The 26491-nt window shown below is 39.5% G+C and overlaps 1 protein-coding gene across 2 annotated transcripts; it reads left to right on the top strand.

Moving 5' to 3' along the window:
* Positions 1–1475: 1475 nt before the first annotated feature.
* On the top strand, positions 1476–26102 carry MMADHC (metabolism of cobalamin associated D). Of its 2 annotated transcripts, none has more exons than XM_072789167.1 (8): positions 1476–1708; positions 2410–2471; positions 7192–7336; positions 18314–18531; positions 21120–21225; positions 21788–21918; positions 24913–24999; positions 25574–26102. In XM_072789167.1, exons 2-8 carry the CDS (start codon positions 2463–2465, stop codon positions 25772–25774), a joined length of 897 nt encoding a protein of 298 aa, XP_072645268.1. In that variant the 5' UTR covers positions 1476–1708; positions 2410–2462; the 3' UTR covers positions 25775–26102. The 2 variants fall into 2 exon arrangements, with proteins under 2 accessions (XP_072645268.1, XP_072645267.1); XM_072789166.1 differs by lacking the exons at positions 1476–1708; positions 2410–2471 and adding exons at positions 4084–4112; positions 5494–5596.
* The last annotated feature ends 389 nt before the right edge of the window (positions 26103–26491 follow it).

The following is a 26491-nucleotide window of genomic DNA, read 5'->3' as shown; positions in this document are numbered from 1 at the left end:
TCCAGTCACGCGCGGCGGGGGCGGCGGGGACGGCGGGGACGGCGGGGGGCGTCTGCCTGCGGCCCAGGCCGTGACCCGGTCCCGGATCCAGTCCCACGTCGGGCTCCCCGCATGGAGCCTGCTTCTCCCTCTGCCTGCGTCTCCGTGTCTCTCAAGAATAAATAAATAAATGAATAAAATCTTTTTTAAAAATTAAAAAAAAAAAGTTCAAGGGTGCCGGGGGCCCAGCGGTGAGCACCGCCAGCGGCCCAGGCCGTGACCCGGTCCCGGATCGAATCCCACGTCGGGCTCCCGGTGCATGGAGCCTGCTTCTCCCTCTGCCTGCGTCTCTGCCTCTCTCTCTCTCTCTCTCTCTCTCTCTGTGTGACTATCATAAATAAATAAAAATTAAAACAAAAACGAATAAATAAAATCTTTTTTAAAAATTAAAAAAAAAAAAGTTCAAGGGTGCCGGGGGCCCAGCGGTGAGCGCCGCCTGCGGCCCAGGCCGTGACCCGGTCCCGGATCGAGTCCCACGTCGGGCTCCCTGTGAGGAGCCTGCTTCTCCCTCTGCCTGCGTCTCCGTGTCTCTCAAGAATAAATAAATGAATAAAATCTTTTTTAAAAATTAAAAAAAAAAAAAGTTCGAGGGTGCCGGGGGCTGAGCGGTGAGCGCCGCCTGCGGCCCAGGGCGTGACCCGGGTCACGGGGTCGAGGCCCGCGTCTGGCTCCCTGCATGGAGCCTGCTTCTCCCTCTGCCTGCGTCTCTGCCTCTCTCTCTCTCTCTCTGTGTGACTATCATAAATAAATAAAAATTAAAACAAAAACAAAAACAAATAAATAAAATCTTTTTTAAAAATTAAAAAAAAAGTTCAAGGGTGCCGGGGGCTCAGCGGTGAGCGCCGCCTGCGGCCCAGGGCGTGACCCGGGTCACGGGGTCGAGGCCCACGTCGGGCTCCCTGTGAGGAGCCTGCTTCTCCGTGTCTCTCAAGAATAAATAAATAAATAAAATCTTTTTTAAAAATTAAAAAAAAAAAAAGTTCAAGGGTGCCGGGGGCCCAGCGGTGAGCGCCGCCTGCGGCCCAGGGCGTGACCCGGGTCACGGGGTCGACGGGCTCCCCGCGGGGCGCCGGCGTCTCGGCCTCCCTCCGTGCCTCTCAGGAATAAATGAATAAAATCCTAAAGTAAGATAAAATAATAAAATAAGTATGGACTTCAGTCAGAACCTGAGGAGCGGGTCCAGCTGCCCGTGCGGCCGTGAGCGCCGGCCACGGAGCCGCCCAGGGCCCGGGACGCGCAGGAAGCTCGTCCGGGCTCGAGCCCAGCGGCTCGCGGGCTGACAACCGCGCCCCGACCGGCGGGAGCCCGCGTCCTCCGGCGGCAGCACGACGCGAGGCCTCTCACCCGGCCCCGGGGACCGACGCGGAGCACCCGGAGCCTCGCGCCGGCCGGGGGGGGGGGGGGGGGGCGCGTCCACCCACGACGCCCACGGCGGCGGCCCCGGTGTGCGCCTGCGCGTGCGCATCATCCCGCCGACGCTCCTCCGCATCGATGTGTGCGGAAGCCGCTGCTCCGGCCTGGTCGCCGCCGGCGTAGGCGCTCGCCGCGCTGCCGTCGCGGCCGCCATTTTGACGGCGGAGCCAGTGCGGGCCCGGGACGGCTGGCGGCGGCGGCGGCTTCCACCGTGTCGGACCCTCCGAATGCGCCCGTCTGGGGGCCACCGCGCTCGGTATGGCCCCTGCCCCGACAGGCTCCCTGTGGCTAGGCTGTCCCCGTCAGCCCCGGCCCAGCGCTCGTCCGGAGCTGCTGTGGAGCCGCCGGCCCTGAGGACCGTGTCCCGGGCCGGCACGGACTCCTGCTTCCCCGCCGTCACCGGGCCCCAGCTGCTCGCGGGAGCGGGGGGGGGAGGGGGGACTTGGGGGCGGGGCCCTGCGGGGGCGTTGGGGGTGGGGCGCACTTCCGGGGAGCGCTCGGGCGTCGGGGGCGGGGCCCTGTGGGAGGGCGCGCACTTCCGGGGAGCTCGGGGGTGGAGCCCTGCTTGGGGGCTGGACGGACTTCCGGGAGCGCTCGGACGTCGGGGGCGGGCCCTGCGGGGCGCGGGGGAGGGCGCACTTCCGGGAGCGCTCGGGCGTCGGGGGCGGGGCCCTGCGGGACGCGGGGGGCAGACTTCCGGGGAGCGCTCGGGCGTCGGGGGCGGGGTCTTGCTGGGGGTGCACTTCCGGGGAGCGCTGCGGCGTCGGGGGCGGGGTTCTGCGGGGGGGGGCGCCCTTCCGGGGAGCGCGGGGGCGTCGGGGGCGGGGCCCTGCGGGGGTGGGCTTGGGGGCGGGGCGCACTTCCGGGGAGCGCGCGGGCGTCGGGGCGGGGCGGCGGCGCGCCCCGGAGCTGGCGCCGGGTGGGTCACCAGGCTGCTGTGTTTTGTCGGTCCCCCAGGGGTAGAGCTTCACGGAAGGGACGATCGCCGGCGTCCGCCCTCCCCGCCGGAAATGGCCACCGTGAGTACACGCCGCCGTGGTTGGCAAGTGGGTTTCGGGACGGCGGCCTCGGCGGCCTGTTTCTCGCGCTCGGACGCGCTGTGTGAGAAGTGTCGCGGGCAGCGGGGGGAGGGGCGGGTGTGGACAGCGCGGCGCGCCCCGAGGGTGGTTCGAACACGGACGTTTTCGTCGGTCCCGGGTCCCCGCGCCTGCGAGTCCGTGTTTGGACACGAAGCCAGTGCCCGGATCCTTGCAACGTTTTCAGAAGACAGTAGTCAGTGGGTACTCGGAATCTGCCTTTAAGCTTTTTTTTTTTTTTTTTTTAATTACCCGGGTTAGCTACACGGGAAGGTTTTTGTAGCCGTCCCGGGATAGCGGGACCTCCCGCACCCTGCAGGACGGGCGCCAGGGAGGCGGGCCCGTAGCCCGGGAGTCCCGGTGGGCGGCGGCCGTGCGGTGGGATGCAGCTCACCGCGGAGCTCCGGGCCAAGGCGATCGCAGAAGCACTTCATCGGAGTTCCGAGAAGACGCTGGGATCCAGATAATTGGAGATTTTAATTTAATTTAATTTATTTATTCATGAGAGACACAGGCCGAGAGAGAAGCAGGCTCCCTGCAGGGAGCCCCACGCGGCGGGACTCGGGACCTCGGGGTCACGCCCTGGCCCGAAGGCAGAGGCTCAACCGCTGAGCCGCCCGGGCCGCCCGGTAATTGGCGATTTTAATGGAACAGCGGGGGATTGGTCTTCAGAGTCCCTCTCCCCTCCGTTTCAAAAACTCCAGAAGACCCTTCCGCCTTGCGCAACGCGGAAGAGCGGGAAGTGAGGTTGGGACCAGGGAACCTTGCATGTCACGCTCAGGGTTTAGATTCGATTCTTTGGTAAAGCTGTGGTCCTTTGATCAGAGCCGTGTGAGGAGGATACAGATGGCAGCCTTTAGCCAGGGTAGTATTCCCCTAAGGGAACGTGGTAGGTTGAGTGTCTAGTGATGTGAGTGCAGGGCCAGGTCATAAACGTGGACCACTGTCTTGGACCCACTCTAAGGTGACTTTCTACTTAAAAGCACAGGAAGGGAATGTTGTAAAAGAAGCCTGAGGTGTTCTCAAAACAGACATTAATTAGAATAGAATGCGAATGTTTAACTTGGCTTTGTTTTCATTTAAACGGATTAGCTCAGCAAGGTGACTGTTTCCTAAGGTGCTTTCATAGATCCTTTTATTGTTAGAAGTTCCGATAAAGTTTCAGTATTCAAATATACTTTTGAAAATTTGTGTTTGCGTTGTAAACACTGAATGCAAGTATGTGTGTCTTCCACATTGTAGGTAACATAGGTAGCAAGAGTCATAAATGTCTCCGCTTTGAAAGCTGGACCAGTAAATCAAGATGCCTTGGTGGGAACTTTGACAAACTGCAATTTTCATTTGTGATCCGGCAACAGGAGGAGCCTTTCTTTAGCTACAACGATTTGTTATTTAAGCCATTTGGGAATATGAATCCAATGCTGTGAGCTCTTCTGAGTTTTCAAGAATAGCTGAAAATTTGGACTTTTTCGGTGAAATCTGTGATTTTTCAATATTTATATCCGACACAAATTTCTTAGGATTTCTTATAACATCCCACTCAAATTTCTTTTGTGTGGACCACACAAAAATGTCTGAAGATAGGTATGGATGAATTTCCTAGAATGTGGATGAATTTCTTAATAATAAGCTTTCAGTCTTTGTTATAGAGCCTGTTTTCTGCTCACATAACCCAAAACGGGACTTAGTCCTAAAAGAGTGTCAAAAAGACATTTCTCCTTATACTAAGGACTTTAAAGTTATATTTTAATAACCTGTCTTCTTCCCAAGTCTAGAATCTTAGGTTTTGAAGTAGTCATATACAAAATCACGCTTATCCTCATACTGAGATAAACAGGCTGTTCTCTAATTTTTGAGTCATTTATTGGTTGTCACTTTTAGTTATATTTATCACTTTTAGTTATATTTACCAGCCAACCCAATGTCATAAAATCTGCCAGGTAAGAATTTGTCCTATAGGTTAAAAGGAAAACTTGAAAGACATCAACACTGTTGTCAGCTATTCTTTTCAGTGGATAAATTAGATACTGGCTTATTTAGCTGTTAAAATGAAACTTGGTAAATAAAATTAACATGAAACTTGGTGATTAGATTGTCTTAGATTGGCAACAAAACTCACATTTTATTATGACTTTTGTTAAATGCTTTACCATCAAGGAAAAATTCCAAAGTACGAGTTAGTGGCCTTGGCGCTCCCAGGCTAAAATAATCATAATCCTTAATAATATTAGGCAGTTGCTAAAATAATTTGGATTATCTTTCTTTTCCTTTTTTGCTTATGAAGTAATCACAAATAATAGCTTGATAATCATACTTTAATGTTAATAGTATATGGAAGTGTGGGAATAAGTAAAAGAGTGCATGTAAAGCACTTAGCATAGCATCTGTCCCATAGTAATTAACATCTATTGATTATTTACTATTTAATATTGCCCCCTTCAGATAATGTCTTATTGAGGGTTATTTTTAAGGCTTTGCCCAAAATATTTTCGGAGTTTAAAATTTTATATTGCCTTTAAGATCATGAGCCATTATTCTCTTAAATGTCTTATTTGTAGAGGTAAATTGTAGAAACACCCAAAGTCTGAGTTTGTCTAGTAAGTTAAAATCTAATAATTATTATATTTATCTCTCTGGGGAGGTTGGGTCCTGACCCAAGGAAGGATGCTGAAATTTTCAGATGGCCAGAATGCTCAGGAGACCTGCCTTCTTTGGAGATACATTAAGGAAGTTCTGTTTATCCAGTTATTGAAGACAGAGTTGAAATTTGCTAGACCTAGAAGGAGAGGGAAAGGGGCATTCTAGCAGAAGAACTCATAAGGCAGTATAAAAGAAGGCAGAGAAATATGAGAAGTGTTGTGGGGTTTTTTTTATGTGAGACTAAAGAATTGAAAAAGAAAGGAAGGTAAAGTTAATAAATTATGCTAGAGAGGTAAAACAAGTTAGGATGTTCTCTTGTACTTAGGATGAAAAAAAAAGAACACCTGGGTTGGAATTCAGAGTACTCTGTGAAAGGGGAAAAGACTGATTCTGAAGTTATCAAATGGCTAGAGTCTTTCCACACCCTGGTAACTAATTTTCGTACCACTCCAGTCTATTCTTAAATCCTATTCCAGTCCATCCTGCACTGAGTGATACATTCCTAAAAACATTCCTTATTTTTGTCAGTTTATTCTATTCCCTGCCTCCAGATCAGGATTCTGATTTATTGAATTGCTGTTAACAAACCCTTTACTGTGTCAAATATAAAGCCTTTTATGATTACCCACAACTTAACTTCCAAGCCGGTTTTTTTTTTTTTTTTTTTTTAAAGATTTATTTATTCATGCTAGACATAGAGAGAGAGGCAGAGACACAGGAGGAGGGGTAAGCAGGCCCATGCCGGGAGCCCGACGTGGGACTCGATCCCCGGACTCCAGGATCGCGCCCTGGGCCAAACGCAGACGCGAAACCGCTGAGCCACCCAGGGATCCCCCCAAGTCTGTTTTTTACCGCAATCCCTTAAATACCTAACCTTACTAAATTTCTCTCTTTTGAATATACCTTTTATGACTATACATCTGTTTCTGAAAGTTGCTCATTGAAATGCCCTTTTCCTCCACAAATTTCTATTTCTTCAAAACCTTGTGTTCTCTATGAAACTTCTTTTCCTGTTCTCTCGAGCTCTTAATTGTTCAAATCATTTAATAGTATTTCACAGATAATATAGTATTCTTACATATTTTTTACTACACTCAGTCGGCATTTTTGTTTTTTTTTTTTGTTTTTTTTTTTTTGGCATTTTTGTTTTTTAATGTAAAGGGTCGGATAAGTAAATATTTTAGGCTTTCTGTGCCATATAGTCTCTATACAACTACTTAATTCTGGCATTATGGCATGAGAGCAGCCGCATGAGAGCAGCCACAAACAGTACATAAGTATGTGTGACAATATTAGGCTAAAACTTTACTTACCAAAATAGGATGTATTCAGCTATAGTTCGCCAACCCCTGTATTAAATTATTACACTGACATAGGGCACCTGAGTGCCTCAGTCAGCTAAGCTTTAGACTCTTGATTTTCTTCAGGTCATGATCTCAGGGTCTTGAGATTGAGCCCAGCTGTGCGCTCAGCGGGGCAAGTCTGCTGGAGATTTTTCTCTCTCTCAAATGGATAAATCGGTATAAAATACAATAAAAAAAATTATTTTGACCCAAGTATTTTGCTAGAAATTTGTTCATGAAAGATGTTTACACATTCATCTATAGTCCGTGACCTCAGAGTCCAGGAAGTGAACATAGCAAAATATTTACCACAAATCTATGTACTAAAAGTGTTGAAGATTCCTTAACAATAAAAAAGTCTTACTTGTACTACCTTTTTAGTGTTGTTCCTGAATAGGGCAACTTTTAGAGGTTCCTATTCTCTCTAGTGTGGCACTCTCGATTCTAGCCTTTATCAGAAAGGCCATACACTTTTCCACAAAGTAATTTATTACTTGTTTGTTTAATAGATATGTTTTTAAAATTATATATATAATCCTTGTCATATGGTAGTTGCTCCATAATAGGATAAAACTTGGTTTTAAAAGATTCTTTGCAGTGTGAGGGTTTGCCAGAGATTGTCTATGTTAAAAATAACGTATATGCAGAACAAATAATTTTAATTTTTGTCTTATTTTTAGGTGCTCTGTAATAGAGCCAGACTGGTTTCCTATGTCCCAGGATTTTGCTCTTTAGTTAAAAGGGTTGTCAGTCCCAAAGCCTTTTCAACAGCAGGATCTTCAGGTTCTGATGAGTCTCATGTGGCCACTGCACCGCCAGATATATGTAAGTAAAAGTTACCGTAATTTACTTATATTTGTTGCAAAACACCCATCTCCCTTTTGGCGACCACCAGTTTATTCTCTGTAGTAAAGACTGTTTTTGTCCCTTTTTTTTTTCCTTAAATTCTTTATGAGTGTAGTCATTTGATATTTGTCTTTCTCTGACTTATGTCACTTTTATATCCTCTGTATCCATCCATGTTGCTACAAATGGCAAGATTTCATTATTTTTTTATGGTTGAGTAATACTCCATTGTGTACATATACCAAATCTTTATCCCTTCATTTCTGTATGAATATTTGGATTACTTCCATATCTTGGCTATTATAAATAATGCTTTGTTAAATATAAGGGTGTATATATCTTTTGTTGTGTGTTTTCCTTTTTCTTTGGGTAAATATCCAGTATTCAATTATTGAATCATTTGATAACTTTGTTTTTAATTTTCTAAGAAATCTCCATACTGTTGTGCAAAGTGTCTGCACCAGTTTGCATTTCCACCAACAGTGCAGGAGAGAATCTTTTTCTCCACATTCTTGCCAACACTTGTATTTCTTATATTTGTTCTATTCCAACAGTTATAAGGTGATCTCTCGTTGTGGTTTTGATTTCTTTTCCCTGATGATTAGTGATATTGAGCATTGTTTAATGTGTGTACCAGCTATATATTTTCCTTACAAATAAGTCTCTTTAAGCTCTCCATCCATTTTTAATAATTTTTTTAATTTTTTAAAAAGATTTTATTTATTCATGAGCGAAACAGAGAGAGGCAGAGACACAGGAGGAGGGAGAAGCAGGCTCCATGCAGGGAGCCCAATGCGGGACTCTATCCCAGGACTCCAGGATCAGGCCCTGGGCTGAAGGCAGACGCTCAACCATTGAGGCACCCAGGTGTCCCTTTCCATCCATTTTTAATAGGTTTTTTGCTTGGTTTGGTTCCATGTTAAGTTATTTATATACTTTGGATATTAATATTTAGAACTATAAATGATGTATCAGATACATCATTTGAAAATATCTTTTTCCATTTAGTAGGTTGCCCTTTTTTTGTTTTTGTAATTGTTTCCTTCACTGTGCAAAAATGTTTTATTTTGGTGTAGTCCTAATAGTTTAATTTTGCTTTTCTTTCTATTGGTGAGCAGAAGTATCTAGAAAACTGTTTCTATAGCCTTTGTCAAGGAAATACTACCTATGTTACTGAAGAATAGTTGAGTGTGAATAGTTTCAAGCATACATTATGATAATTCAACAATCATATATATATTGCATAGTTCACACCAGGATAAGTAATAAAAGGGTGCATCTGTCACTATGCAGCCTTACTACAGGACTATTGACTATATTCCTTATGCTGTATTTTTAATACCTGTTGCGTACTTATAACTGGAAGTTTGTATGTTTTAAACCACTTCCCTACTTTGCCTATCTCACCCCTCCCTTTCCAGATGACAATTATCAGTTTGTTCTCTCTATCTATGACTCTCTTTTGTCTTTTTTGCTTGTTTGCTTGGTCATTTATGTTCCATGTTTATTTTTTTTATTTATTTTTTAAGATTTTACTTATTCATGACAGAGACAGAGAGAGAAGGGCAAAGTACAGGCAAAGAGAGAAGCAGGCTTTCTGCAGGGAGCCCAATGCTCGATCCTAGGACCCTGGGATCACAACCTGAGCCAAAGGCAGACGGACAATCACTGAGCCACGCAGATGTCCCTCTGTTCCCCATTTATAAGTGAAATCATTTCGTATTTGTCCTTTTCTGACATATTTAACTGAACATAATATTCTCCAGGTCCATCTATTTATTGCAAAGGGCAAGATTTCATTCTTTATGACCAACAATCCACTGTGTATGAGCGCATACTACACATGTTCTTTATTCCTCCAACTATCAATAGACACTTAGGTTGCTTTCCTATCTTGGCTATCGTAAATGATGCAGTAAACACAGGGTACATATGTTTTTAAATTACCACTTTATTTTCATTGCGGAACTACCTAACAGTCAAATTTCTGGATCGTCTGGCATTTCTCTCTTAATTTTTTGAGGAACCTCCATACTGTTTTCCATATTCTGCACCAATTGACATTCCCAATCAACAGACCACAAGGGTTCTCTGCCTCCACATCCTTTCCACTCTTATCTTTTTCATTCTAGCCATTCTGATGGCTGTGAAAATGAATTCATAAATATGATAGTTATTAAAGACTTGTTTGACCATTTTTGAAGAGAGAGATCTGCTGGCACAGGGCAGAAGTGCAGGAGAGAAGTCCCAGCGCCCTGCTACTGTACTCAGGGGCAAAGGCAAGAGAGACCTGGATTAGGACAGTCGCTGTTAAACAGGAGCTAAGTATTCCAAAAGTCCATTTTAAAGATGTTGGTGGCTTTTATTCCCTTGCTCTGCTTCCGTATCCTCCCAATCTGTAGCAGTTTTCAGCCTGGATGAATAATAGCATCATAGTAGTAATGGTAATGGCGCTTACTATGTGCCCAGCCCTTGTCTAAGTCCTTTCCATGTAATAATTCATTTAGTCTTCATATCACCTCATGAAACCAGCAGCATTTCCACTGCACAGATAGGAAACCTGAAGCTAAGAGAGGTCAGAGGATGTGGTCAGTCATAGGACAGGGAGTGACAGCCAGGAGTGGAACACCAGAGTCCTGGCCAGAGAGTCTAATGCCTCTCCTGATCCTCTCATTACCAAGTACCTGTTGGTGGGTTACAGCCCTATAGACTCTCAAAGTGCTGAAGTGGAAGTGGTGGCCAATATTCAAATGGGAATATCCAGCTGGGAGTGGAGGTGGGAATCCAGAACCCAGAGAATAGTCAGGATTGAGGAGACACCACGGAAGGGGGGGTGAGATACCACGGAAGGGGGGGTGGAGTTCACTCGACCAACCTGAATCCCTCAAACTCCATTACTGAGTGTAGGATCAGAATTTAACCCACTGATTTTCCCGACTCCTTACAGAACTTCTTTAGGAATCACCACTCTAAATGATGACATCCTAATCACCAGCATGGTGCATAAGGCCCCCTACATCTGTCTCCTGCTGACCTTTTGGGGAATCATCTAATCGCCTTCAGGCTACCCTCTGTGGTTGCATTCCCAACTTAATTGTTCATACCTCAGAGCTTTTCCTTGGCATTTCTGCTCTCCTTTACTTGGAATGCTTCTCTACCTTGTCTGTCAGGTATATTTGTGTTCACAAATCATCCTTACCTCCAGATCGTTTCTCCTGACCTTAACAATCTCATCCCTGTGAGTACAACAGTCAACACAAAGGAGGGCTCCAGAGTGCTTGATGTCACAAGCTGAGGAGGCACGGGCTGAACTCTCTCCGAAAATCCTCCCTAAAACATGTAATATATCTATTTCCACTCTTCATTCCTCAATCTTAGTAAATAATAAACAAAAAAATACTATATGACTTTTTTATTTTTTTTTTAATTTTTTGCCAAGGTATATACACATTTTATTTAAAAAAGTTTACAGTTTTCATTATACACAACTATTAAGAAGTTATAGTCAGAGGAGGCATTTGTCCTTTTGACAGAAAGCCCGCTAGATCTCACAATGCAAGGAAAAAGGTGGAAGAGAGGAGATAGGGCAAGGAAAAAATAAGTGATAAAAAGCTTAGATTTGAATTAAGGGCTGGTAAGTCCCTTTTCTCCAAGTATCACACAATATGTACCAAATACAATCAGTAAATAATGGCCATTTCTTCCCAAGCCCCCACTATTCTCACTATTCAGATCTGACCTGCCCCTCATGGGCCAGCTCAAGTTTTGTCTCCTCCAAAGACTAGACATGTAGTAAGCTCTATGAATTGGAGCAGACATACAGGGCATCAGAATAAGAACTCAGACTTTATTAATTCAGTCAGAGTGCACATATATTGGGGCTGATGACTTAACAAACAAAGGTATGGGGTTTGAGAAATACGAGTACCAAATTTTAAAACTATTCCATTACTCTTGTGTTTATATGGTAATAACAAGCAGTGATTGTAACTAGCGAAGGACGTGCTGGTACCTGTTTTAATAAATGTATGTCAAGAATGCTTGCAGTTACTGTTCAAGATCAAATGAGTAGCCCTCGAGATCACCATTGTCCCTTTTGGTATAATGTGACTGTGGCAATGTTGCGTGCTCTGAAAGAAATATCAATGGAAAAACCAGAAGTTTTATACCTTTTTTTTTTTTTTTTTTTAAACCATTCATCTATGGATGAACACTCGGGCTGCTTCCATATCTGGCTGTTATAAATAATGTTCAGTAAACATAAGGGTGTAAATATCTTTTTGAATTAGGGTTTGGTAGGGGAGAGGGAACTACCCAGCAGAATGACTGGATCATTTGGTAATTCTATGTTTTATTTTTTGAGGAACATCTATAGTGTTTGCCACGGTGGCTACTCAAGTTTGCATTCCCACCAACACTGCATGAAGGTTCCCTTTCTCCACATCTTTGTCAACACCTGTTATTTCTTGTGTTGCTGACTTTAGCCATTCTGACAGGTATAACGTGGTTCTCCCTGTGGTTTGCATTGGACTTTCCCTGATGATGAGTGATGTTGAGCCTCTTCTCATGCGTCTGTTGCCCGTCTGCGTGGGTCTGTGGGAAAATGTCTGCAGGTCCTCTGCCCATTTTTAATTGTTTCACTTGAAATTTCTTGGTGTTGAGTTGTTGAAGTTCTTTATGTGTTTTGGATATTAAGCTTTTATTGGATGTTATTTGCAAATGTCTTCTTCCATTCAGTAGGCTGTCTTTTTTGCTTTGTTCCTGGGTTGTTTCTGTGCAAAGCCTTTTATTTTGGTATAGTGACAGTAGTTCAGTTTTCCTTCGGTTTCCCTTAGAACACGTATCTAGAAAAACGCTTCTACAACTGATGTCAGGGACGTTAGTGCCTGTTTTCTTCCAGGACTTTTATGGTTTCAGGTCTCTGTTTAGGTCTTCAATCCATTTAGAGTTTGTTTCTGTGTGTGGTGTAGGAAAGTGGTCTGGTTTCATTCTTTTGCCTGTAGCTGTCCACTTTTCCAGCACCATTTGCTGAAGATCCTGTCTTTTCCCCATTGTATAATCTCGCCTGCTTTGTCATAGGTTATTTGACCATGTAAGCGTGAGTTAATTTTGGCTCTACTGTTGCACTGATCTGCGTGTCTCCTTTTTGTTGTTGTTGCCGGTGCCATACTGTCTTGATTACTGCAGCTTTGTAGTATATCTTGACTTACAAGATTGTGCTGTCTTGAGCTTTGTACTTTTTTGTGAACATTGCTTTTTCTATATAGATTCTTTTTGGTTCCATACAGATTTTAGGGTGTTTGTTTTGTTTTGTTTTTTGGTTTTTGTTTTTTAGTAGTCTGAAAATTTGTTGGTAGTTTAATGAAGATTGCATTAAATCTGTGGATTGCTTTGGGTAATAGGGAAATTTTTACGGTAGCAATTGTGCCAGTTCATGCACATATCTTTCCATTTATTTTTTTGCATCCTCAGTTTTTTCATCAGTGTTTTATGGTTTTCAGAGTACAAATCTCTCACCTCCTTGGTTAAGTTTAATCCTAGGTGTTTTATCTTTTTGGTGCAATTGTAAATGGGATTGTTTCTTAATTTCTATTTCTGCCACTTCATTAGTATACAGAAATACAATAGATTTACCAATAATCTCTATTCTGCAACGTTACTGAATTCAGTTATCAATTCTAGTACTTTTTGGTAGAGAGTTTTTAGAGTTTTCTGTATATGGTTTATTTCAGCTACACATACTGGAAATCTTACATCCTCTTTACTAGTTTGGTTGCCTTGTATTTCTTTCTTTTTTTTTTTTTTTTTTTGGCCTGATTTCCCTGACTGGGTCTTGCAGTACAATGTTGAAGGAAACTGGTAAGAGTGGACATCTTTATCTTATTCTTGATCTTAGAGCGAAAGCTCTGCTTTTCACCATGGAGAGGAGAATGAAGTTAGCTGTGGACTTTTGACATTTAACCTTTATCATACTTTGTTGAGAGTTTTTTCTTGGTGAATGATGATGTACTCTTTCAAATGCTATTTTGTGTCTGTTCAAATGATCATATGGTTTTTGTCCTTAAAGTGACAATATCACTTAATAACACTTTTTGCATGTACGGAACCACCCTTGTATACCTAGAATAAATCACACTTGATCATTTTGAGTGATTTTTTTTTTTTTTTTAGATTTATTTATTCGAGAGCAAGTGTGTGTATGCAGGGAGAGGGAGAGAAAGAATTTTTTTTTTTTAAGATTTTATTAAGAGCACATAAATGGATTGGGGGATTGAAGGGAAGAGAGACAGGGAGAGGCAGAAGTAGACTCCCCACCGAGCAGGAGGGAGTCAGCCAGGGGGCAAAATCCGAGGACCCCAAGATCATGACTTAAGCCAAAGGCAGACCTTAACTGACTGAGCCACCCAGGTGCCCCAAGGAAGAATCTTAAGCAGTCTCCTTATTCAATGTGGAGCCCAGTTCAGGGCCTAATCTCATGACCCTAAGATCCTGATCTGAGCCAAAATTGAGAGTAAGGTGCTTTTAACCAGCTCAGCCACCCAGGTGCCCTGTGAATGATTTCCTTACTATATATTTGTATTTGTTTTGATAGTACTTTGTTCAGGATCTTCCCATCTATTTTCATCTGAGATTTTGGTGCATACCTTTTTATTTTTAGTATCTTCAGCTGGTTTTGGTAACAGGGTAATCTTGGCCTGCTGGAATGAATTTGCAAGCTGCTTTCATGGTCTGTATTTTGTAATTTTCAAGAACAATATATAGTAACTCTTCTTCATATGTTTGGTAGAAATCACGGGTGTAAGATACCTGATCCTAGACTTTGTGTTAGGAATTTTTTGACTACTTATTCAGTGTCATTGCTGGCAATTAGTCTGTTTAAACTTTCTATTCATGATTCAGTTTTGGAAAGTTTTAGCTTTCTAGGAATTTGTTCATTTCTGTTATGTTCTTCGTTGGCATATAATTTTACATAATATTTTCTAACTATCTTTGGTATATTTGTGATGTCAGTTATTTCTCTTTTTATTTATGGTTTTTAGTTTTCTCTCTTTTGGTGAATCAGTCTAAAGGTAGTTCAATTTTGTTGAGCTTTTCAAGGAACTGGGTCATGGTTTCATTGACCAGTTGTGGGTTGTCTTTTGGATGGTTCTCCATTTTAATTATTTCTGCACTAATCTTCATTATTTCCTTTTCTCTTGTTTTTGCATGTTTTTTTGGGGGGGTTTTGGGGGGTTTTTTTTTTAGCTCCTTTAGATAATAAGGTTAGGCTGTTTACTAGAGATCTTTCTTGCTGCTTTAGTTATGCCTATATTGCTATAATATTTAAGAGCTATTACCACATTGCAGAGATTCTGGACCATTATGTTTTCATTTTTATTTGTCCCCTTATATATTTTATTTCCTCTTTGATACCTTGGTAGGTGCATTCAAGGTTTAATAACATGTTATTTAGCCTGATTGTATTTGTGTGGTTTTTGTTTTTTCAAAGATTTAATTTATTTGAGAGAGTGCACAAGCTGGAAGAGAGGGAAAAGGAAAAGCACAGGCCTCGCTGAGAGGGAGCCTGACTCGGGGCTTGATCCCAGAACCCTGAATCATGATCTGAGCAGAAGGCAGATGCTTAACTAAGTGAGCCATCCAGGTGCCCCCTGTATCTGTGTTCTTTCCACATTTCTTTCTGTGATTCATTTCCAGTTTTAAACTTTTGTAGTCAGAAAAGATGCATGATACGACTTCAGTCAATTTGAATTTATTGAGACTTGTTTTGTGGCCTAACATATGATCTGTCCTGGAGAATGTTCCATGTGCACCTGAAAAGAATGTGTATTCTGTTTTTAATGGAATGTTCAGAATATAGTTCCATCTGTTGTAATGTGTCATTCGAAACAGTGTTTCTTTGTTGATTTTTGTCTGGTTCATCTATCTATTGACGTAAGTAGGTGTTAACATCCTCTACTTTTGTACTATTGTCAAGGTCTTCCTTTTCTTGTTAATGGTTTTATGTATATAGGTGCTCCCATGTTGGGTGCAAAAGTATTTAGTTTGTTACATTCTCTTGTAGGACTGTTCCCCTTATTGTAGGTATGTCCTTCTTTGTCTTTACAGTCTCTGTTTTGTTTGATGTGTATTATTACCCTAGCTTTCTTTCACTTCCATTTGCATGGTCATGGTTTTCCATCCCTTCACTTTAAATCTGCATGTGTCTTTAGGTCCAAAGCAAGTCTCTAAAGGCAGAATAAAGGTGGTCTTGCCTTTCAATCCATTCAGTCACTTCCTACTGATTTGATTGGAAAATTAGTTCACTTACATTCAAAGTAATTAATGATTAGCGGGTACTTAGTACCATTTGTTACTTGTTTTATTATTGTTTTTGTAGTTCTCTATTCCTTCTCTTGCTCTCTGGTGGTTTATGTGAAAAAATAAAAAGAAAGAAATCCAAGCATATCTATTATAGGTAGTTGATTTGTGGTTCCCATTAGGTTCATATATAGCATCTTAAGCAGTAGCAATCTGTATGAAGTTGATGGCCAATTATGTTTGAGTCCATTCTAAAAGCACTAAGTTTTTACCCACCTCCACATTTTATGTAAATGATATCATACTTGACGTCCTTTTATTTTCTGATTCTCTATGATTTTTATAGATATAATTGATATTACTGCCTTTATGTTTTTACCTCCATACTGGTTTTATATTAATCTACTACTTTTATTTTGTATTTACCTGTAAGATTTTTTCCTAATTTTCTTTCTTTGTTATGGCGATTTCTTTCCACTCAGAGAATTCTCTTTAATGTTACTTGTAAGGGTAGTTTAATGGTGACGAACTCTTTTTTACTTGTTTGGCTGGGAAATCTTTATTACTCCTTCTGTTCTGAATGACAGCCATGCTGGATATATTCTTAGTTGCAGGTTTTTTCTTTTCAGCGTTTGGATATCAGCCAATAGCCTTATGGAATTTCCCTTTTATGTGACTGCTCTCTTTTACTGCTCTGAAAATTCTCTATCTCATATCTGGATATGTATTTCCTGCCTCAGGTTTAGAAAGTTTTCAGCTATTATTTCTTCAAATAAATTTTCTGCCCCCTTTTCTGGGATCTCTATAATATGACTGTTTTTATGCTTGTGGTATGGCTGAGTTCCCTTTTTCATTTCCTGTTCAGCTTGGTCACTTTCTATTACCCTGTCTTCCCAGTCCCTGATCTATTCTTCTGCCTCTTCAAATGTTCCATTCATTGCTTGTAGTTTATTTTTTATTTCAGTCATTGAGTTCATCTCTGACTGGTTCTTTTTGTATTTTCTGTCTCTTTGTTGAAGTTCTCACTAAGATCCTCCACTCTTTTGTCAAGTCCAGTAAGTATAGTTATGAGCATTACTTTGAAATCTTTATCAGGCATATTGCTTGTCTCCATTTCATTTAGCTCTTTTGCATGGTATTGTCCTGCTCTTTCATTTAGGACATATTCCTTTGTCTCCTTATTTTGTTTCTGTGTTTTTTTGTATTTATCTGGAAAGTAAGATATATCTTTTGATCTTGAAAGGAGTGGCCTTATGAAGAAGAGGTCCTGTGGTGCCCTGTAGCACACTTTCCACTCTTCTTCAGAACCAGGCACCTTAGGGGTGACTTTGATAGGAGTTTTGCACACTGTACTATTGTGGCTCAGTCACATTTGCCTTCAATCTAGTCAGCTACAAATGTTCACTTTGCTTGTTGTGGGCAGGGTTTGGTCCTTGTACTGTTAAGGGCCCATGGGGCAGGGAAGGGCTTACAGTTGGGCAGTATCAGTAATCAGTCTAGATGCCTGCTTTTCAGCCTATTAGCTGGGGCTGCAGTTGCATAAAAGTGTATCATGTGAGAGTCTTTGCTGATTAGTGGGGCCAAGAGATCAGAAATCAGATGTCTGGAAGTCAGTCTGCTGGTACTGCAGTCAGACTTGCATGTATGGTTATCTTCCCACTCCGCAGGGCAAGTGGAGTGATGGTATTCACTGTCAGGGCTGCTTTGCAGGGACTCCTGCCCAGTGGGGCTGCTTGAATGGATTGAATCAACAGGACAATGTAAGGTTGGGTGCACAGTGTTAGCAAACTACATGGAGAGTATTCACGTTGGATGCACAAATGTGTGGGTATCTAGGCTGAGATGGGATGGAGAAAATACTCTTGGAGAAGTTTCTTACAGATCCTTGCTTCTCCAGCACAGGTTCTTTTCAGCACACATTGAGATTAATTAAAAAAATAAATAAATCACCTTCATGTATATACCCCAGGCACTTTTCAAACTTTTGCTTCTGTGCTGTATCTAGGTGAGATTGTTAGTTACACACTCTCTCTTTGAGGATGGGAACTCAGTTTCCTATCACTCTCTAGCTCTCCCAGAGCTAAACGCACTAACTGTAAAAACTTTTGAAGTTAAGCCACACTGATTTTCAAAGCCAGATGTTATGGGGACTTCCTTTCTCCGGGGAGTTCCCTATGTCAGGGGTACCTCCTGTGGGGTCTTTTCCTCTTCCTTCTGTGTTTGTCCTTCCTGTTTGTGGTTAGTCTCACTGGGTAGTTTGGTTTCCAACTGCGTCTCTGCCCCTTCTATCTTGATTGGCTTCTTCTCTGTGATTAACCCAAAGACTTCCTGGGTTAGTTGCACTGATATGTCTGTTAATCTAGGTATCTCTGTATTAAAGAGGAGAGCTTAGGATCCTTCTACTCTGCTGTCTTCCTAGGTTCTTTCCAAAATTTACTATATTCTTTTAATGACTACCAGGTATTACATAGTATGGATTACTGTACTTTATTATATCCTTTTTCTTATAATGGTCCTGTCTATGAACTGAAAACTGGCTACGTTGATCTATTGGTTTTATAAAAATAAAAATACCTAATTAGAAAAAAAATATTCTTTTAGTCCACCCATACATTTGACTGTTGGAGAAAATAGATTCACTTTGTTGTTCCTTTTCAGGTTCTCGAACAGTATGGCCTGATGAAACTATGGGACCATTTGGACCTCAAGATCAGAGATTCCAGCTTCCTGGGAACATAGGTTTTGATTGTCATCTCAATGGGACTACATCACAAAAGAAAAGCCAACTTCATAAAACTTTACCTGATGTTCTAGCAGAACCTTTATCAAGTGAAAGGCACGAGTTTGTGATGGCACAGTATGTGAATGAATTTCAGGTAAATTGTTAATATCGTTTATTCTGTTTTCTGATTATTGCTAAAATAATTTCTGATAACTGTGAGCGTATTACTTGATAACGTTTTTAAAGATCTTAATTCAAAATATATTCAACATATATGGCTTTTAAAAACTTAGCATTGTTCTATGTATGTTTGCTATATAATTTTCTTTTTAAGATTTTATTTGAGAGAACACACAAGCCAAGGGAGAGGGAAAAGCAGACTCCTTGCTGAGCATGGAGCCAAAAGTGGGGCTCGATCCCTGGGATCATGACCTGAGCTAAAGGCAGACACTGAACTAAGCCACACAGGCACCCCTTCTTTTTTACTTTAGATTACAATCTCTTTTAGGTAAATAGTTCTTCAAAAATATCTTGTCTAATAGCTGTTTATTTCAGATATAGTTTAATTTCTATATTACTAAAAATTTAGATTCTTTTTCACTTTTATAAACAATAATCCTAATTTTTATGTGGAACAGATAACTAGTTTTATGCTCCACTGGGCACTTAAAACAAGAAAATACTGAGATCTCTGAACTTCTCCAGATAGAGTAATCTAAAAAAGAAAGACTTACAAATAAGTTTTGTTTTTCTGGGGTTTTTTTAAGTGAGTTTTTAAACTGGTATGGCAGGAGTACCTGGCTGGCTCAGTTGGTAAAACATGCTCCTCTTGATTAGGGGTCTGTGAGCTCAGGCCCTGTGTTGGTCATAGAGCTTACTTTAGAAGTGGGGAGTGGTAAATAAATAAACTGATATACTCACCTAACTGGTTTCAATCAAACCCCTAATCCTTACCATTTTCTGAATTTCTAAATAGTTTCAGGCTGAGTTTATTATTTTTTTTTTTAATCAAAGCCATAATATTTGTAGCAGCAGCCCTTACAATTATTATGATTTAAATCAGCCTAACATTTGGAGACAGTTGACCTTCCCTAACTTTTTATCTCCCATAATTCTTTCTCAGTCTTCTTGGCTCCTTCTCTCTGTCTACCAATTATATGTTATTTCCCATGTGTTTCTTCTTTGAGTAACTCCTTGGTCACTTAATTCCCTGGCTTCCTCCATAAATTATAATTCCTAACTCTATCTGCCTGCCAAATGTCATTATCTGAACGTCTTAAAATTCCCTAGATTTTTTTGTGTCTCATCCTTAGGTTCCGCCTTCCTGCCCCCACCTCAAAACGTGTCCTTAATCCCATGTTATCAGCAGCGTAAGTGACTTAGTCATTATCCCACTGACCCAAGATAAAGATCATACTGCTAAACTTGGCTCCTCTCTCCATCATATCCCTATACAGAGTGACAAAATTGCATTGCTTCCACCTTTGAAGTAGCTTTTAAATTATTTGTTGTCCCTTCAGTTCCCACTAATAAAGCTAGAGTTCAAGGTCTCTATCTCTCCTCCATTCTTAGAGGCATTATAGTGAGATGGACTATGGAACTAGGATGAATCTGATTTCAAAGGTTAGTTCTGTCTTTTACCTGATTTTGTGGGCTTAAGAAAGCTACTTAATATTTCTGAGCCCATTTCTTTATAAGTAAGATGGGGATAATAATACCTAGTGACCATAAAGTCGCTATGAGAAAATGTGAAAATGTACCTAAAACACTTAAATATACTGTGATCAGTAAATATTAGCTATTAACTGTCCTATTGCTTGCACAGTAATACTAGCATTAGCATTTTATATCTGATCTTGCTATTCTTCATTGTTTATAGACTAAAGTCAGAATTTCTTAGTGTGGCATAAATGACTTTCCATAGTTTTGATCTCTTAATCACAGCATACCCTATTTTTGTTTTTAAATGTACCATTCTCCTTGTACATACCATTGCATGTGCTTGTATTGTTTCTGTCTCTTCCTGGACTCTCTTTCCTCCTGAGTTTCTAATCCTTTCTACCTATTCTTTGCAAACCAAACACATTAACTCACATGTAGCTCAAATAGGATTTCAACCTTTTTCTGATTTCCCTCAGCAAAGCAAGTTTCTTCCCCATCTATACTGTGAAAAGACTTTCTATCTAATTCTATAGAACTTTTCACATTGGATTACATTTATTTGTTCATGCTATTTTTCTTCTATTAGCTCTTTTAAACCTAAGAGTGAAGACTGGATTTTTTTTACTATTGTGGGGCTGCTCTTGCTATAATGTCTGATGTATATAGTAGGTGCCCGGTAAATTTTAGTTGAATAAAAGCCTCTAAACACATCCTGTAGGAGAGACTATATATTTAAGCATGTTATTTTGTAAGTTAGTGCTATTATCCCCATTTCACAGATTACAGAACCAAGGGAAGGATAAGTAGATGCCAGAATATCAAAGGTAACATTGTAGGACATAGTCATGGCATTTTAGTTTCTTAGCCAACTTCTATTCATATTACAATATTAATATATGTTCATTTTTAAATCTTCACCTCTTTATTCATCATAGAGAACAGTTTGAGTATATAACACTATTACTCTATTGCCAGTTAACTAGGATTATTTCTAAAAACTTCTCAAGGAAGACAAGTTTATAATAGACCAAATATTTTATTTGAACTCCAGCTTTTATTTATACTTCTTATTCCTCTTAGGGTAATAATGCACCTGTTGAACAAGAAATCAGCAGTGCAGAAACTTACTTTGAAAATGCCAAAGTAGAGTGTGCGATCCAAACGTGTCCAGAATTGCTGCGAAGAGGTATAGTGTACTTCAAACATTTTTACACTACGTGTATTAGATAATGCCACCAATTTTCTAATATGTTAAATGATGTACTCTGTAGGCATTATAATACTTTGTAATTAAATATTTTAATATGTCTGGCTGGAAATGATTACATGGCCAAGGTAAGGTCTTTCAAATGTCCCCTGACATCTGACCTCATGCTGCCATTAGACAGGAATAGTAGACTTTTTAATAATTTTTTCCCTGAAGTTCTTCTTCTCCTGAGGTAATAATTATAGCTATAATTTAATGAATGCATAATTTTAATAAACTTTTTTTGAAAATTACAAAATCAAAAAAAAAATTACAAAATCAGTAACAAGTAACCTTACTGCTCTTCAGAATGGTAATATTTCAGTTCAGCAAGAGCAGAAGTTAACCAAAAGTTCACTTCAAATTCCTTTTTAAAAACAGTATGCATTTATTGGTACTACAATGATTTAATCATTTTTCTAAGGAAGTACTTTTATATACTGCTTTTTTTAATTAAAAAAAAAAAAAGGACTTACTTTCTCCCTGGAATTATTATTTATAGATTTTGAGTCCCTGTTTCCAGAAGGAGCCACCAACAAACTAATGATTCTCACTATAACACAGAAAACTAAGAATGATATGACTGTTTGGAGCGAAGAGGTAGAAAATGAAAGAGAAATGCTTTTAGAAAAGGTAATTCTCTCAAGTGCTGACAAGTTTTATGATACATTGTAAGATGATGGGGTTCTTCAGGCTTTAGTAGTTCCCGGCTCACGTGCTATATTTCAGTAGTAAGGGACTTTGACATCTGAGAAGTGAGATGCCGTGGTTGGTTGTTTTGTTTTTTTGACTTAGATTCTGTCTAATACTGCAATTTTTTGGATATATGTGTTTTTGTAAAATTGGAAAATACAGTAAAAATGGCAAAAAAAAAAAAAAAAGTAAAATGAACTCTTTATACTCCTCACTCTTTTTAAAGCAAGTCAAGTAAAAAGTGCAAATTACCCAAGGAGTAATACTCTGTGTACAGCAATAACATACTGTATACCCACATTTTTTTCCTGTCCTTTGCTTTTTGCCAGATGATGTGACACCTTTCCATAGCTACACATAGATTTCCAACTATGAATTTTTATCTTTTCCTGTTGTAAGCAGTGAATATGTTTGTGCATATACTTTTTTGCACACACTTAATCTACAGATTCCTAAATAGGAAATTGCTGAATCCAGAAGATATACCCCTTCTACATTTTGATAGATGCTGCCAGTTTGCCCACCAAAAAAACTGCCCTAGTATATATGCTGTCACCATAGCTCACCCTGGATATTATTAGCGTTTCTTTTCATTTTTACCAACCTGAGAATTGGTAAGTGGTAACTTAAAGTCTTATTTAAAAATATATATAACATATAAATATAAATATATAATTGTCTCAAGAGTTTGATGTTGGGTTATAGGAGATTCTGCAAGATAGGATAATACTCTTGCCTTGTGACAGATCAAGATTAGCTCACTTGGGCACCTTAGCTAACTATAATTGAAAAAATTCCTTTTACTAATTTCCGTCTAAGATAATACTAGCAATTTTTTCTGTTTTCTTTAGGATTGATGTATGGTTCTCTTCGTTTGTAAATTTTAGGATAATGACTTCATACTAAAATGTCCCACATAGCTTTGCTAATAAATTTCATGTAGTCATGATCATACACTAATTAATAAGGAAGTTACAGAGAGGCATATGATATTGTCTAATTTTAAAGAGATATGAATTTAGAGAGTTAACATTTAGGCAGTAACTCATTTTCTATTTACATATAAGGCAGTATTTACTAATATATATACTTACCATTGCTATCAATTAGTCATTCATGTACATTGCATTATTGGTCCTAACTTCTAATGAGTTAAGGATTCCAAGTCTCATTTAATACTGACTCTAGTAAAATTATCAGTTTTTTGTAACCAATTTCAGGGTTTGAAATGTCATTTTTAATTTTATAATAACTAAAAGCTTTTTTTCCTATGGAAAAAAAGGTGTTAGTGACTATTTTAGAACCAAATGTAATTTACTGTCAGTAGATATTTTATGTTCGGTAGTTTATTGTAGTTTTTTCCACCAGATGTCAGTGTTTTCTGTCAAGGAGCATAAATCTTAAATACTTAAACTGGTTCTCTTTGTGATAATTTGGGATTCTTTTAGTTAACTTTTACCACATTTGCATTGTTTTGTTCTCCTGGGAATTTTGTGTACAGCAGATCTGCTCATTAAATAAATATATTTTCTAATGACTTTTCTAGCCCATATTCAGTTTGCCGATTTAAGAATTATGAAAATAACCCAAAAATACAGCATTATCTTAATGTTGCTCACTCAGTATTTTCCAAGAAAGTTAGCTTAGTTTACAGAAAAAAGTTTGCTGATTGCTGCTAAAGAGCCACCTCATAAGTTTTTAGGCTTTATAGGTTTTAGGGTCTCAACTATTCAACTCTCCCTGTGTATTGTGAAAGGAACTAAAGACCCTATACATGAACAAACATGGATGTTTTCCAGGGAAACTGTCTATATACAAGCACCCAGCTGGATGGTTGGGCATTTAAGCTGCAAGTTGCTAACTCTTCTTTTAGGATATGGCCCATCTTCCTCAGGCTTAAACATTTGGGGGATCTCAGCTGGATGTGTTCAGTGAGGTCTTAGTACTCTGTGTGGGCCAGAAATCATATTACCTAGCACTGCACCGACCCATGGTAACACCATTGAGCTCAGGTGCCAGTTGGCACAGTCTGTGAGGCAGATTCCTCAAGGAATCGTGCCTTGTGAGTCGAACCCACAAATTCCAGATGCTTCAACATTCCAGAACTCTTGCTTTCTACCTCCTTAGCTTGGAAGACAGTGTTCCAAACAGACATGAGGATCACGTAATTTGTTGCCCTTCTTTCTGTCCAAGATTACAGTTTTGTCTGACTGACTGTTCACGATTTAAAACCGTTGCCTCATAGGTTTTAGTATTACAGCCCCTACTCTATTATGGCCAGAAGTGGAACTGTGCCCTTGGTTTTAAACATTTATGGTTTGTCCCCCACCCCCCTTTTTTTTAGCACTCTAATCTGGTCCTAATATTTGTTACTGTCTCTTTCACTGCTTACACTTCTGATAAAGCTAATAAAGACATCATAGGAATTAGAGTAGGATGGCAAAACCAAGATTTTGAATAGGTGATAGAGCTACATGGTCTATAATAATACACAAAAAATACAAAGAATATAGTGAAAATTATCTATGACTGAGTATGGATAAATGTGTCTTTGACATGTAAGTTTTTAAACATTAAAATGAATGAATGGTTTATATCTTTTCATTAGGGTAAGAAAGGAAAAACAAAATATTCATATTTTTATAATATAAAAATGGCAGCTATATTTTCTAATTCATGACAAATTCAGGAATCAGTAGCACAGAACTGATTAGAAATTGTTCCTAAAAATTTAGAAGAAAAAATACACAGACTTTTTGAAGGAAATGAAAGTGTTAAATGAACCATTTTTTGAACTGGTAAAAAATGGCTTTATATCTAACTTATCAGTCATATTTTCTTATTGAACTGTCTGAAGCAAAAGATATTTAAAATTTTGTTGAAAAATAATTTGTAAGGATGCTATCCAGGATATTTGTGTCTTTTTCTATGCAGTTCATTAATGGCGCTAAGGAAATTTGCTATGCTCTTCGAGCTGAAGGCTATTGGGCTGACTTTATTGACCCATCATCTGGTTTGGCAGTGAGTAATTACATTTTGAAAGCCAGATTAATTTGAAGTGGGAGTGTTTGTTTGTTTGTTTGTTTTAATTATAAAATGGTTTACAACTTTGGTAGAAATAGATCATTTAAGACATTTTTTTTAATCTTAATTTTGACAATCTTTGAGGTGCCATCATCACTTATAGTTAAGTTTTTCTGTCTTTATTATTTTTCATCCTCACTAGTAAATACTATTACATTAATGAAATAGGTAGTTACAAATCAGCAATCATAGTTGAAGGGAGAAAACTTCAGGAAAAACCACTGTTGTCATATTTTAAATTCTGGGTATAGCTTTCAGTCATAAATAATCATGAAATGTTTTATATCTTAAGCTAGGAATATATATTATTTCTTTTCAAAATCAAGTAACACATGTAGTATAGACGAGAAATGAAAAACTTAAAGATTGTGTTTTAGATAACATGTAATTTGCTAAGATTATTGGATGAAGAGGAAGTGTTTGGTCACACTTTTAATATTTGGAGTATTAAAATAGGTATGTGTTCATCATTGTCTTTCTTGCTAACGAATAGAACTTTTATTTCCTCCAGTTTTTTGGACCATATACAAACAACACTCTTTTTGAAACAGATGAACGCTATCGACATTTAGGATTCTCTGTGGATGATCTTGGCTGCTGTAAAGTGATTCGTCATAGGCTCTGGGGTACCCATGTGGTTGTAGGAAGTATCTTCACTAATGCAACACCAGACAGCCATATTATGAAGAAGTTAGGTGGAAACCAACAGTAATGTCAATGTATTGGCTGTACTATTGATATGTACCATTTGGGTTGATCTATAAACACTGTCAAAAGCTTCAATTTTTAAAATTTACTTATTTCTGGGTATTTATTTCAACATTTATGAATTTACAGCATTGGCAAATGGTATAATTTTTAAATCTCAAATGTTTATTAATACTATCATTGAATACATGTTGATCACATCCACATCGTATAGAATGTGATAATTAACATGTAACCAGGACATGATCTCATATTGTTATTTCTCCCCTTTATTGGAAAAACTTGAGTTTTATTTTTCTCTAAAAATAAATCAATCACACATTTGGTTATGATCTGTTTTTTCATTGCTATATTTTTTTAAAAAATTAATTTTGTAGTTTTGCATTTTTAAAATAAATGCAATCAAGAATTCTAGAAAAACTGCTAAGAGTTTTACTTTGAAGTAACCTTGTGTCAGAAAATAAGGATGATACTACATCTTTATATATGAAAGTGTATGACTCTCACCCTTTAAAGAATCCTTAACTCCTGGATAAATGTGGTTTATTTTGACAAAACAGTACCTCAGCTGCTAAATTCTATTTCTCCATTTTAGCAAGAGATGGAAATTATGATACTTTACAGAAATGCCTCTTAGTGACACTTTTTTACAGCATTTTAAACTTAAAAAGAACCATAGAAATCTCAGAAGAACAAGTAACTTCTACCAAATGAATTAAGA

This window comes from Canis lupus, chromosome 20, assembly GCF_048164855.1.
Source record: "Canis lupus baileyi chromosome 20, mCanLup2.hap1, whole genome shotgun sequence".
In the NCBI taxonomy this organism is placed as follows: domain Eukaryota; kingdom Metazoa; phylum Chordata; class Mammalia; order Carnivora; family Canidae; genus Canis; species Canis lupus.
The sequence above is the reverse complement of the archived record's forward strand: the minus strand, read 5'-3'. Positions and strand labels throughout refer to the sequence as shown.

Bases quoted from the DNA above. Each gene is read 5' to 3' on its own strand.
- MMADHC (XM_072789166.1), top strand. The intron at 7,337-18,313 runs GTAAGTAAAAGT...GTTCCTTTTCAG, and splicing joins CACTGCACCGCCAGATATAT to GTTCTCGAACAGTATGGCCT. The intron at 25,000-25,573 runs GTGAGTAATTAC...TATTTCCTCCAG, and splicing joins ACCCATCATCTGGTTTGGCA to TTTTTTGGACCATATACAAA.